Genomic DNA, 13,177 nt, shown 5'->3' with positions numbered 1-13,177 from the left:
TGAATGAATGAAGAGCGGCACCAAAGGGTCTATCGGGGTAGGAGAACGCGCACAACACAACACTGTCCAGTGCCGTACTTAAAAAGAGTAAAGATGATACCTTTCGTCCGGAGCAGGGGCTCTTTGAGACAAACAAGCATGTCAACAACCAGCAGAGCCTTCTTACTCAGAGGGAGGCAGACTCGAAAAACAAGAACAGGTTCATTGTCTAGTTACGTAGCCAAGTCAAAGCTGAGGCCAATGATGCAAATAAGTACTCGCCAAGGGCTTTTAGTCAGTCAGCTTCATTATTAGGGGCGTCTGGGGAGCGGTGAAGAGGGCCTCCGTGACTCGATGTTTTCCACGGGGGTACAGCCAATGACTTCGGGCCTTGTTTAGACGTTTTGGTAGCAAGAAAGGTCACAAAACAGGTGGCACTGCTTTTTTCTTTGAAAGTTACGTTGATGGATCTAAACTGCTACCTCTGTCCTCCCAGTTCTCAGAGGGCTACTCATGAAGAGTAATGATAACCATGGCTCATGAAGAGCACAAATGACTGCTACTCATGAAGAGTACGATTCATATGTAATTTCGCCCACGTGACCGTGTTTCCGTTGTTGCCAGCGGGCGTGATGACTTCTGTAAGAGTTCCGACCGCCCATGAGCTCATCGCTTCCGAGCCAGGGCACGAATGCGGTCGTAGTGATCGTAAAAGTTGTCACCCTGGTAGCCGTATGTTTTCCAGGGCTCATTATCCTCGACAATGCGAATAGAATACCTTCCATGGGAAGCTCGCCTCTTCTCGGTCGACGGCTCTGTCGTCTGACGAAGCTTCGCTTCAGGCCTTCCAAGATTCCCGCAATTGGAACGCGTGATCTGATTGCTCTGCTGCTTGGAATCAGACGGCGTCTTCTGTGCTTCCGTAATCTTTGGTGTCGTCACGGTCTGAAGAGCAAGATGCTTCATGGCAGACGCCAGTGTCGCGACAGCATCTCCCGTGGGCGTTTCGGCTTTCTTGCTGGCCTTGGTGATCGTGAGGCTCTTGAGCGCTTGCACTGAACGCTCCGCCGTCTTCTTGTCCGCGGTAATCTTCATAAGCTTGATTCTGAGAGCTGCGCGCTCCGTGTAGAGGTCCCAAAGGTGCTCCAATGAGGCGGTCCAGGACTTTGCGGAGCTTCTGGAGATGATGGAAGGAGTCTGTCGCATTGGATGGCCCGATGATGGATCCTGCAAGATGTTAAAAGCTTCTCCGATAAGGAGATCTTGTTTCTTGATGGCCTCCTGGTAGGCGTTGGCTTCGATCTCGAGTTTCGTGACGGTCGTTCTCAAGACAGAAAGACTTGTTCGTATGTCTTTGGGTTCTGTAGGGTCTAGGCCTTGCGTTCGTCGCTCTTGCATGTTCTTGGCGGTGTATCTGGTGTCCGAGGTGAGTTATCAGCATGAAACCTTACTCCAAGAAATTGAACGTACCGGAGGAGACGAGAAGATGTAGCCTTTTCGCAAGGATTCTTCGGCTCAGACGCCATGGTAGAGACACAGCGGCGGTCGCTGGGTCGCTGAAGTATGGATGGAGTAGCAATGATGGAGACCACTACCTTTCCGGGGAGCGTGGCATGTGAAGAGTCTGCCTCGCGTCCATCAATAGGTACCTAAGGTACGCGAGTTCCAGTCGCAGTACGGAAGAACGTTAATACCAGTGCCTATTGAGATTACCTATTAGGCTCGGGTGACGGCTAAGTTACTGGTGCGTACTGGATGTGGCCGGTCAGAATGCACTTGAGCTTCAGGGTGGGGCACCCAACCGCGAATCCTCCACGTAAAGATGAGCAAAACGATGGCAGACACGGAAGCAAAAAACCATTCCAACCCATTTTCTATTAGAAAACAAAAAATGAAGCTGCAAAAAAGAGATACCAAATTGAGTAGGCAGGTCAGTACGACTTTCGAATGTTAGTACCCCGCCAGGCAAGATACCTCATTCACATGTGTCGAGTGAGCCCGAGCTACCCGTAGCAACAAAAACACAACCAACTAGGCCAAGTGGCCCAGTGGCTGGCGAAGCCCCGATTTGGTGACAGATTCCAGAACGTACCCAACTCATATACCATACCACAAGGTGGTGCCGGCCTATGGGGAGCTTTGAGCGGCAGGATGCCCCACTTCTGGGGACTTCACCTCACCCGGTGTCGCGTGTGCTTCGAGTCGGGTTTCTCTCAGTTCCAGAAGGCGCGTACTTCGGCTGCTTCGATGTTCCTACCTCCTGGGTCGGCCCTGCCGCAGCCCTTCGCCGGAAAAATATCTTCTCATTCAACTCACCCAAGCGTCAACGGCTGTTTTTCTTCCACACCCACCGCGTGAGTGCACGATCTCAACTTCGTCCACTTCCAACGTTGTCGTCTTTGGTTTCTCCCGTCATCGTCTCTAGTCTTCCTCTTCGTCTTTTCGACCTGATTTTCATTCGCATACTTCCAGCACGCTCGACTGCAACGACTGCCATTTTGTCCCAGTCACCATTGTTCAGGTTCCTTCCCCCTATCGCGAAGTCTTTTACCTCTAAGCAACTTCACAAAGGTAATTTTTGATACTCGTAAGCCTCAAATGCAAGCCCGCTAACCTTCTACTCAGTTCACATTGATATCCCTCACATCAATATGTCGCAGTCCAACCTCAACCCTGGCAACCTCTCCTTGATGGAGAAGTCCATGATGATTGATGGCTTCGCCTTCACAATCCATCTCGAGACTAAGCACAAGAACTTGGCCAAGCATCTCATTGATACCGGACATCGGGTTGTGTTCCGATTCGTCTTCCTCGACCCCGACCATCGCCCGTTCCACACCAGGAAGGAGAAGTTTGCTGCCAGACTTACCAGCATCATCCGAGCGGCTCTGACAAACATCCACGCATACGGTCTGGAGCCCAAGGACGTGGAGAAGCCCCGATTCTGGCCCATGGCTCGAGAGCTGCTGGCAAATGACTCGATCTTTGCGTCTGCCACCAATGAAGAGACTCGGGAGTGAAAGTATCTTGTCGAGCTTTACTACGCTGCCTGGCTGAAGTATGCCAAGGACCACCCCCACAGCACCAAGGGCTTTGTGGCCAGTCCCGTTGGCACCAACTATGTCTTTTGGGATCTCCATCTTGCCATAGCTGACTGGAGTGCCGTCACGGGCGGCGATTTCCGCGCCACGGTCGACAACAGAGGCTTCGAGATTCTCGAGGAGCGCGAGCACAAGGCCGCTGCCGCCCAATACTATGCTCAGCTAGAGGGCGACAAGAAGTTCAAGGACGCTTCTCTTGCCAAGTGGAGCTCCGGCTGGGACATGTGCATGCAGATGATGATGAGCCGATCTGAGAATGTCTTGCAGCAGGAGCGGGAGATGATGCGTCGCTCCGCCATGGACAACATTGGCCGTGACCGTCAGATCAGAGACATGGAGAGAGAGATCAATGAGCTCAAGGCCCGTCTTTTCAAGTACGAGGCGATTTCAGCGAATGAGGACGCCGGTGCTGCTGTTCTCGACGATGAGAGCCTCGCCAAGGATACGGCGGTCACCGTCGTTAAGGGACAGCCCCAGACCGGTGAGGGCCACACCGACGATGATGATGTCACCATCAAGACCGAGAGCACTGCATACCACCACAGTGTTGCCCAGAAGAGCCCCGAAATGAAGGACACCGACAAGGACACCGACGAGGATACCGACAAGGACGAGTCCAACAACTCCAAGTCGGTTCGAGACGAGACTGAGGTTATCGACCTGACTGATGATTGAACGATATCCAACATATCAATGACTCGAGACGTGCTTTCCTATTTAGACTCGTCAGGTCTCTACTAGAAGGAGGTTAGTACGAACCTGAAATGTTGAAGGAAGGTTAGCATTGGACTTTTTGTGCCTGCCCAGAATGGGGAAGTAGTCATCATGGAGGGGTTGCATTGCATTACATGAGCTTGTAGAATAGACATCAAAAATAAAGTCATTGTGGCATTTTCATCGCCACGACCCTCGACGATAGGTGGCAATTAACAGCGCAAGAAAACGAACAACCTGAAGTCGCGACCACCTCAAGCTTGGGCAAGATGCACCGTGACACTATCTAGGTAATGTGCTTGTGGGTCCGAAGTGGGACCCACATCCCAATTAACGTAAGGTACCCTACCTTAGGCCATCTAACCGCATGCCTTCCATTCACATCCCCTTCGTCGGACCGTCCTGATCCATCTTCTCCTTCCCAACTTCCATCTCAGCCTTGGCTGAAAGCTCACCATCGCCATCAATCTTCAATCGCACCTTGGCCACAGCCGTTACTCGCCACGGTCTGGACCAGACGAAGACCCACCCAGCTCGAAATGATGGCTCTGTCATCCGCTCCCGCCGATCTCCCCGGCTTCAGCCTCGACGGTTCGTTCAAACTGACATTCTTCTACGACGGCGATGAGTTGCTCCCCATTCTGCATCTCGACACTCACACAACCATCGGCGCTTTTGCGTTCCGTCTCACCATGATAGTTGACGTCGTTACTCAACTTGCTTGCGATGAACCCACTCTGAGCCTCCACACCGTCAGGTTTTGGGAGAAGGCCAAGGAAAACCTTCGCGATGATCTTGCTATATCAGACGCCGACCCCAAAGTCCTGGTTCGTCTCGCATACCTCATCGACACATACCAGCGAGGCTGGGAGCAGCACAGAAGCACCCACCCCAACGAAGCTGCAGCCTTGCTTGAAGCCCCTCTCGATTACTCATCTGAGGCGAAGGATGTCCATCAGCTCCACCAAGCTATGCACGACTAGGAGATCGTGCGGCAAATGAACATGGCTTTTGCCCAAGCTGACGTTGGTCTACCTTCTCCCTCGTCCACCCACAATGACACCGACACGGATGAGTCTACTGATGACGATGAGACTGATGACGACGACGAAATTCACATGAGTCCTGCCATGCGAAAGCTACACAGGGTCAAGCCTGCCACCATCCGCGAGGCAGAGCAGTATGTCAACAAGCTTGATGTCTCTGATGAGGACAAGGCCATGATCAAGAAGCACTGTGTCGCTATCCTCCGCGTGCAGAAGAAGGCTCATGAGCGAGATCATGAGAAGGCACACGCCAAAGGCTACCGTCAGGGTGACAAGTCAGGCCGCAAGATCCTGAACCAACAGATGCAGGACGTACTCGACATGAACCGTGAGAATCTGGGGAGGGTCAAAGAGCTTGAGGCAGCGATCAAAAAGGAGCAGGCAAAGGTTGCTGCCGTCACCCGCGAGGCTGCCCTCAAAGGTATTGAGCCTCCCTACGCACGCGCTGCCGCGGTGAAGAGAGCACGTGCTCTCACCAGCCCAAGTGGTAGCACAGTGGCGGAGGCGATTTGCATTGATCAAGATTGAAGGTAAGTTGACACTCCAAACGGAAAAGAGAGGATCAAAGACTAATTGTGAATGACGCAGGCTTTTCCCAACGAGGCAGCACAAGCACAAAGAAATGTGGCATCCCTGCCATTGCGGTCGACAAAGAGTTGCACAAGAAAGAAACTGGCTAAGCGAGATGTACTCGGGAGACTTTTGCTTTCTACTTTCCACACATTCAGTATCTCACAGAGATGATGTCTTTGGATGCCATTGCCGCCAGCTATTTGGGGCTGAACTCCGACTTGATATGGGGGTACATGGCTGATGGGAAAGACGTATGGATTGAAGATAGGCTGGAAAGTTGAAGTTCAAAGTATGAAGATTGGTTTTGAAGCTACGTGGTGGAATAGGACGACAAGTGCAATAAGTTCGCCATGGTTTTGACATCATAAGACTTGACGCCTTTGATAAATAGGTTGCCCCGGTGCTGTGTATTTTGCTTCCTATTGATCACTGAATTAGCGGCGAGCACCTGCCTTCCAGAATCTGACGGGTTTTCTGCCTTAGGCCTTTGGGCGGCCTCGACATGCAATCAGAGGGCTACGTAGGTACCCAGGCAAAAGCCACACATTCCACTTCCTCCTCACCCCCTCCTACTTTCTGCATTCTTCACCGCCAGGACAAGCGCCGCAATCCTCTCCGACAAATCTCATCCCAATCAGACATCTTTCGACACCGTACCTCCCGATCACACTTCATCAACTACAACTTCCGCTACTGCACACAACCGCGCATACACTCCTCCACTGTTCTCACTTAACCATCTGGGAATACCCTGCCTGCGTATGTTGACCTGATTTCATTCACATTGTGTGCGACACAAATCCCTCTAACTGTCAACGGAACAGCAGCAATGACCTGCTCGCGGGCTCAGAGACGAGCCCCAGAGCGCAACGAGAAGCTTCTCCGTCTAGATGGCAAGGGTGTTCAGTTTCCTCCCGGACCCTGTCTAGGTTCAGACAAGATCGCGGCTATGGCCATGCGCATTCTTCGTTTGGAACCTTCCGAACTCAGTCCCAAGCCAGACAATACGGACTTTGAGTTCACCTTGTGGCAAATCATTCTTTACACCACGCTAGTCGCCGATCACGAGAAAGAGATCGAATTCAACTCCCATCCCTTCTGGTCCAGGGTTCTCGACAGGTGCCTTGGCAGCGCTCTGTTCGGAATGCCTCTTGTATCAAAAGAAGTTTCAAAGCATGGCAGGAGCGTCAAGAATGCTATCTTTCGGATTGTCAACGCGTACCGAAAGGCTCGGAGGAGTTACGTTCAGCTACACATGGATGAAGACAATTCGCAACCTGACTTCACCCTGTTGGGTCACTTGGACGAACTTGAGGAATTCGAAAAACCTCATCTGCGTAACCAAAGACAAAACCGCCGAAAGCTCCGAAATGGCAATCGCGATGTCCCCCAGATTCTGGAAGATAACGCAACCCTGACCGCCTACGGCCGTTCGGTAAACAATGCACCATGCGCCAACGATGCCAATTCCACCTAAATAAATTGCCTCTCGCGAACACAGGTGAGTGTACCAAAAAGTCTTCCAGTGGCACGAAGCTAATGGTTCAAAGGGTTCCGTTGCTGGAGAGGATCCAGCCTCTGGAAATCGGCAAAAGATACATTCGAGGTAGAAGACGAGAGACCGTATAGGCTGAATGAGAATCCTTTGATACTGTCCTACTACCGGGGTAAAAGAGGAATGGAAACCTTAGCAGATGAAAATTCCTAGGAGAACTTACTCCATGAGCATAATTGATTCCCGGGTTAAGGGAGCCAATACTAGCAGCCATCCTGGCTGCGGAGTAATGCATTCATTTGAAAACGCGGCAGCCTCAGGGTTCATAGATGGGTAGAAGGAATATCTCAGAAAATCGCAATGGTACTGATAAAATGAAACACGCAGTGCCTTCAAAGCCTATTACAAGCGTTTGGTGCTTGAGAAAGTGACCGAGGCAGCCGCCTCTTTTAGTATTGGGAATCAACAGTTACATCTTCGATGTCATTTGAACATACGAAGACCTTTGCCAGCATTTGAATGGCATAGGTTTACATACCCAAAACAAGCACGCAAAATGCGTGGATCCGAACTCAGCGATTCGACCCGGTTGGGGATAGACTGAGCCATTTCAGTTCAGTTATAACGCAGGCAATGACTATGCCGCTTTCCTTCGCGATAAGAAGCCGAACTCTTAATTAATACCTACGTAGAGCGGCAAGAGTGTCTCTAATTGCAGCCACGAAGCTAAGTTGAGATACGCGAGGGGGAACCTAGTTGTGTAAATGCCCCAAAATAGTCATTCGCTGATGCAGAGCACTTCAAAAAGTAGGATGAAGCTCTCCATGTGACGGCTTTCGCACCAGACTGTTGTCTTAGCCATATTTCGAACTTGACCCTCGGGGGTTACCCGGGCTGCAATGTCAAATCCAGGTAGTTAAACCGTTTGAACAACCATGTGCTGAATGCAAGATGGTTTCAGACTTAAGTATTGTTGCTGTGGGCACGGCGGCGCTGCTCAAAGGCTTGTGGTCAGCCAATCGTCACGAGATACTTTGGCATTGAAGGTCCAGGATGGATGGCATTGTTCGTATATCGAGGCCTACATTCATCTATCATAGCTATCTAATAATGCTAGATTACCGCAGGCTCGGAGGGACGCATGCGTGTGAAAGACCCGCGCTGCTGAATTCGACAAACAAAGGACCCGCATATTCGGGATAATTGCGACAGAGGAGACCAAATTGACAGGAAACGAGACAAGACCATCACCGATGTTGGAACCTTCGGTGTGCGTTATGACACGATGTTTGGGCGGACGCAATTGGACATGCCAGTTCCCTATGCTACTTCTGGTCTGTAACCCTGACATTCGATAGCCCAAACCTCATGACAATCGTGAAACGGTCGTTCCAACCGTATTCTGAGTTCCTTCTTCCATGCGCAATAGCCACTAGGTATCAAAAGCCCGTCTCCAAGTCGTCGCTGATACATCACTGCGGAATCGCCTCCAGCTCGTTGAGCCCATCCTCGGAGATGCCTCTGTCCTCGAAAGCCTCGATAGCCGACATTGCATACATGCCGTCCTTCTTCAAGCCATCACTCTCCTTCTCCAAGTCATCATTCTCCTTCTTCAAGTCCTCATTCTCCTTCTCCAAGTCCTCATTTTCCTTCTTCGAGTCCTCATTCTTACTCTGCAAGATAGTTGCCTTCTTCTCAGCTGCCATGAACTTGTCGCGAGAGGTAAGATGCTCCTTCTTCTAGATTTCGGCATCCTTCTCGTGGAGACGAAGCTTCTGCTGCAAGAGCTCTCCCTTCTTGACCTCCTGAGCCAGAGCCTGCTTCGCAGCCAGAGTCTTTTTGCCGCTCACAGTCATCAGGTCTTGAAGCTGGCCGAGGACGCCCCACATCTCTCGCAGCGCGAAATCGAATCGCTGGCGGGTAGCGAGCGCAGCCTCTGTCTCATTCTCGCGAGCGACAGGAACAGGGGGGTCGACGACGTCGGCGTGGAGAACGTAGTGATTGCGGGCGATGCGGTAGTTTTCGACGATGCGCATGACGGCTTGACGCATGGTGAGGCCCTTGGCGACATGCTCGCGTTGGGCAATTCTGTCGAGAGTGACGCTTCGTGTGACTATGCTCTGATAGGCAACTGTCTTGGGACCGATATCGGGGTAGTGCGTGCTGATACCGAGAGCTCCACGCGCGAAGTAGGTGATGCGCTTCACGACCAAGAGCTGACTGGCGCCCTGGTGACGCTGGCCAGAGTCGAGCTGGCAAAGACGGAGGGCGGACTCGGCGATATTGTCTGTGCCAAGCACAGGGCCGGCGGCCTTGAAGGTCAAGCCGGGCACGCGAAGGAGCTGGTCGAGATTGAAGTCGGTCATTTTGGAGTCTTGCTCACGACGTGTTAGCTGTCTCGAATGTGCATGGTTATGGGGCAGCTTACTCGGGTATCTCGGGGAATTTTCGGACGACAATCTTGAGCTGAATCTGATCTCTGCTCGACAGATGGAAAGGATCGCAGACACGGTGGTTGTGGTGTTGAGGTGGAAATTTGAAGTTTTGGCTCCTCCTGGTATCCGGATCTCACCTTGCGCTTGGGTCACGTGTTGTCAACGTCGGCGCGATTACAAGGCCGGTGCAGGATTGGAAACCCTTCTAAAATATTTCTTATCTTCGATAGCCCAGACCTTTGCCGCTGAATTTTCTCTCAGCGCAACTACGGGAGCGTAGCCCTCCCACCTGCCCTCACGCTTGCCCTCTTAAGCTCCTGCCCTGCTGGAATAACCTCACATTAGCTCCAGTTCACTTAGCTAATCCGCAAAGGGCCCTAAAGCTGCGGCTGGTTAGCGAAGAGCTCTCTTATATCGTTTTTGCGCCTTGACTTTAGTGGTTAAGGTAATAGATGTGTGACTCCCTCGCTGCGCTTCGCCTCAGGAGCTGCGCTCCAGATTGAGCGAGATCAGAACCACCCGTGAAGTGCGTCCTCAACTTCTGCTGTAGCAGTAGATTGATAAGTAGAAGCGACGCCTCACAGAGCTCATATTCACCCAAACTCTTGCTTAGACACAATACTTCACTTTAAGTCTGCCAAATCAGCAGCTGTAACTTGAAGTGTAGGTGGTAACATATAAAGCTGCAAAAAACAGTGAAAAGAATCACAAAAGGAAAGGATTTCACACTTCGACCTTGGGCCAGTATTTCAAGTCCAAGCCGCCTGAGGCGGGAATCGAACGCTCGACCCTAGGCCATGCCTGTTATCTAGAAGGACTTTCCCCAATCGGATGCATCCTGTGACCACTAGACCTTAGAACTCTGGCAGATTTTGTTGATAGTTTGACTTAAAGCCCAGCCCGAAGGGCGGGCGTGCGCTTGGCGCTTGGAGCGGCTGCTGGCTCTTCGCAGTCTGGCTTCATTCACCATGACGTGGATCGCCAATGTGTGGGTCGCGACGACCAGAAGGTGAGGTCTTCTGGCGGTAGGACAGCCTACCTTACCTAACTGAGCCCGACCTACTGCTCGTTCACTCAACGGCTTGAAGGTGAATTCAGGCGAACTCAAGGTGAGATTGAAGATGCCCCACGTGGGTCTACGGCTCTCCAGCATCTGTAGATAAATCTCGTTTCTGAGCTGCCTGAAGCCTCTCTCTTCTTTCTTTCTCTACACAAGGATGCTAACGTGGGAACCTTCTTCGCCACGTCCTCGATTGCTACCAACTCTGAGCAACGACTTCCACCTTCCCAAGCCTATCGCCATTCCTCAGCGCGACTTTCGTCACACCTCTCCTCAGCTTCGTCCCGCGTTGATACGGTCCTCTCGTCCTCAGTCGACCCTCCTCCTGGGATACTTCTATCAGTCGGCCACGCTTTCTCTCCTGCGTCCTACCCACACCGACGTCCGTCACTGTCGTCCTGTCAAAATGAGTGAGTATTATTCGCCGTACTCGCACTCACACTTCGCGCAACACGTCAGCTAATTCTGTTCAGGCTGGCGTCTCATCGACATGTCCCAGCTGGAGTGCTGCAGAGAGGCTGATGGGTCCTTCTTCGGCAAAGATGCGCCTGCGAAGCTGCTCGACCAGCTTCTCCACATCAATAAAAACTATCGACCTTACAGTCTCTCCCAGTCTTCCCTCATCTTCCGGCAGTTATTCTTTGTTGAAACCGTTTTCAAGGTCCTACGCGGGCACCCAACAAAGGACTTAACCGACGAATCCTTCCTCAAGAGACTCACGAAGGCCCTCTCAAAAGACCGCACCGGCGCTCGGCTCAACAAGGAACATGGCCTGGACGTGGCTAGGGCTGTCGCTCGTGTCGTGAAGAAGATGTGCGACAGCCGGACCATGTTTGAGAATCGCCCTCCTCCTCCACCCACCCTTGCTGAGCCCACCGACACGGGAGCCGCCAAGACCCAGACCAAGGCGCAGTGCGCCCTTGATGCCCGCACTCTGGTCGATAAGCTCAAGCTCCAAGAGACGGTGGACAAGATCATCTTGATCTTGGAGGAGAAGCCCGTTCTTTTTGGTCAGGGAGCCAGAAAGCTGGAGGACATCTTTGCTGAGGGACAGCGCCGAGAGGAGATCTTGAACTCTTAGGAAATCGGCAGGAGGGTCTGGCGTTATTTCACACATCCAGGTTTATTGACTCCTCAATTGGAGGCAGCGCCCAGTTTGCTTCTCAGCCCAGCCTTATTTGGCAAGTTACGTTAGTTATTCTTAATATCACGCGCTCTCTCTGACATGATTTGGAATATGATGTTTGAACATTCGCTTATGGAGTACACCAGTCAACAACCATTTCTCCAAAGTAAGTCTCACATCGCAACCATGACTCCCGCCGCCACTCCAGCCGCAACCCCAGCCATCGCCATTCCAGTGCACCGCGGCGCCGCGCCCTTGGACCCAGTTCCCGTTGCGGTTGCCATCACCTTCTGGTACGCGCTTTCCCAATCCGACATGTACTCCGACACAAACTTATTCTCCTTGTCCGGCATGTTATCCTTCCACCAGCTCTGCTCGGTGGTGTCCCAGTATGACCAGCCCGTCACGGCCAGCGAAGCGACCACGTCGGGGCTGTTGGTGGCCTTGGCGGCGGCTGACCACATGTGCGAGTACATGGTCGTGTACATGTCCTCGTCCCTCCAGCTCTTCTCGGCGCTGTAGATGGCGCTGACGAGGGAGGTCGCTTGCGTGCCGGTGGCGACGGTGGAGAGGCTTGGGTGGTCGGAGAGGTACGACTCTGCGTCGGTCGAGGTTGGGAGGGGGTCGATCTTGGCGAGGGCGGCTGGCAGCATTGCCGAGGTGAGGGTGATGGCTTTGAGTAGCTGCATTGTGTTTATGATTGAAGGGATAGGAGAGGTTGCTGGGATTTGAGTTCTTTGAGGGACGGTCTTTGAGGAATGCCTTGGAGTCTTTGAAAATCAGCGCAGCAAGGGGAAAAGAGAGCAGGCTGGAAAGCCGAGCAGAATGGGCCGTTGATTTCTTAAATGAACGGTGGATTGCGGCAAAGCAGCTGAACTACAACAAACAATCGCTTTGATTTATCGGTTGGTGACTGCAACCCTTGTTCAACTTGTTTGCTGTGCCGCAACTCGGTTACATCTCGACGTTGGCTGCCTAAAATTTCCCCCCTCCGCGCGAAGCTTCTGTCTTGGCACCCGACCTACGATGCGACCGGTCCAATCATCCAAGATGATCATGACCATTTCTCAATGACTGGGCGAGTTCTAGCGAGGCCTTCACTCCCATCAAGTGTCCGGCCTGAGTCATAGTTGGGCTCCGAGGACTTTCTCCACTGCGGAGATGCAGTCGGCGACGGCTGTGGGGGTTGGGGCGTCGCTGATCCTGAGCCTAATTTGACAACATGCGTCTCGCATCCGGAAGAGCGCAGAGCTTGCTAAGTTAGCCCTTGTGGAGTGTTTCACGGTATGGGGGTCTTGCCTTGGGCATGCGCCGACGGGTTGGTGTCTGCCAGTGCTGCAATTTGGTGCGCGGCTGATTACCTTGGCCGATGAGATTTGGAATAGCGCCATGCTCCTGCTCAGGGCTATGTGCGGCTCCCTGCCAAGATCGGATTACCTTATTGCAGTTGAAAGCGTGCCAGGTGGGAGAATTCGGAAGGATCGCGATGTCCAAGCAGGTGTCGGTCTGTCGATCGAAGTTTCTGCAGTTGGGTATCTCAAGCAGTTGCAGTTGGTGTGGTGGATGCCACGAGCAACCTATTGTAGAGGGACGAACAGCAGCGAAAGGCGGAAGGTGGCGACGCCACAGGGAAGTTGGCGCTGAGGAA

At 52.4% G+C, this 13,177-nt stretch overlaps 8 protein-coding genes across 8 annotated transcripts; 4 read left to right on the top strand and 4 right to left on the bottom strand.

Moving 5' to 3' along the window:
- Positions 1-645: 645 nt before the first annotated feature.
- On the bottom strand, positions 646-1,505 carry COL26b_014356 (uncharacterized protein; the record flags this gene model as incomplete). Its single annotated transcript, XM_053186928.1, has 2 exons — positions 646-1,393; positions 1,450-1,505. 2 exons carry the CDS (start codon positions 1,503-1,505, stop codon positions 646-648), a joined length of 804 nt encoding a protein of 267 aa, XP_053029134.1.
- A 1,125-nt stretch (positions 1,506-2,630) lies between these two features.
- On the top strand, positions 2,631-3,755 carry COL26b_014355 (uncharacterized protein; the record flags this gene model as incomplete). Its single annotated transcript, XM_053186927.1, has 2 exons — positions 2,631-2,995; positions 3,062-3,755. The coding sequence occupies 2 exons, from the start codon at positions 2,631-2,633 to the stop codon at positions 3,753-3,755; spliced, it is 1,059 nt and encodes a 352-aa protein (XP_053029133.1).
- A 581-nt stretch (positions 3,756-4,336) lies between these two features.
- Positions 4,337-5,368, top strand: COL26b_014354 (uncharacterized protein; the record flags this gene model as incomplete). Its single annotated transcript, XM_053186926.1, has 2 exons — positions 4,337-4,744; positions 4,778-5,368. The coding sequence occupies 2 exons, from the start codon at positions 4,337-4,339 to the stop codon at positions 5,366-5,368; spliced, it is 999 nt and encodes a 332-aa protein (XP_053029132.1).
- An 874-nt stretch (positions 5,369-6,242) lies between these two features.
- Positions 6,243-6,890, top strand: COL26b_014353 (uncharacterized protein; the record flags this gene model as incomplete). Its single annotated transcript, XM_053186925.1, has 1 exon — positions 6,243-6,890. The coding sequence occupies one exon, from the start codon at positions 6,243-6,245 to the stop codon at positions 6,888-6,890; it is 648 nt and encodes a 215-aa protein (XP_053029131.1).
- A 1,490-nt stretch (positions 6,891-8,380) lies between these two features.
- COL26b_014352 (uncharacterized protein) lies at positions 8,381-8,614 on the bottom strand (the record flags this gene model as incomplete). The annotated part of the gene is made up of 1 exon (XM_053186924.1): positions 8,381-8,614. One exon carries the CDS (start codon positions 8,612-8,614, stop codon positions 8,381-8,383), a length of 234 nt encoding a protein of 77 aa, XP_053029130.1.
- A 33-nt stretch (positions 8,615-8,647) lies between these two features.
- COL26b_014351 (uncharacterized protein) lies at positions 8,648-9,274 on the bottom strand (the record flags this gene model as incomplete). Its single annotated transcript, XM_053186923.1, has 1 exon — positions 8,648-9,274. The coding sequence occupies one exon, from the start codon at positions 9,272-9,274 to the stop codon at positions 8,648-8,650; it is 627 nt and encodes a 208-aa protein (XP_053029129.1).
- A 1,535-nt stretch (positions 9,275-10,809) lies between these two features.
- On the top strand, positions 10,810-11,484 carry COL26b_014350 (uncharacterized protein; the record flags this gene model as incomplete). Its single annotated transcript, XM_053186922.1, has 2 exons — positions 10,810-10,813; positions 10,877-11,484. 2 exons carry the CDS (start codon positions 10,810-10,812, stop codon positions 11,482-11,484), a joined length of 612 nt encoding a protein of 203 aa, XP_053029128.1.
- A 218-nt stretch (positions 11,485-11,702) lies between these two features.
- Positions 11,703-12,218, bottom strand: COL26b_014349 (uncharacterized protein; the record flags this gene model as incomplete). The annotated part of the gene is made up of 1 exon (XM_053186921.1): positions 11,703-12,218. One exon carries the CDS (start codon positions 12,216-12,218, stop codon positions 11,703-11,705), a length of 516 nt encoding a protein of 171 aa, XP_053029127.1.
- Between the last annotated feature and the right edge of the window lie 959 nt (positions 12,219-13,177).

The sequence above is a fragment of the Colletotrichum chrysophilum genome, assembly GCF_026319265.1.
Source record: "Colletotrichum chrysophilum strain AFK26 chromosome Unknown scaffold_343, whole genome shotgun sequence".
Lineage (NCBI taxonomy): Eukaryota > Fungi > Ascomycota > Sordariomycetes > Glomerellales > Glomerellaceae > Colletotrichum > Colletotrichum chrysophilum.
This window is presented reverse-complemented; position numbering and strand designations above follow the sequence as displayed.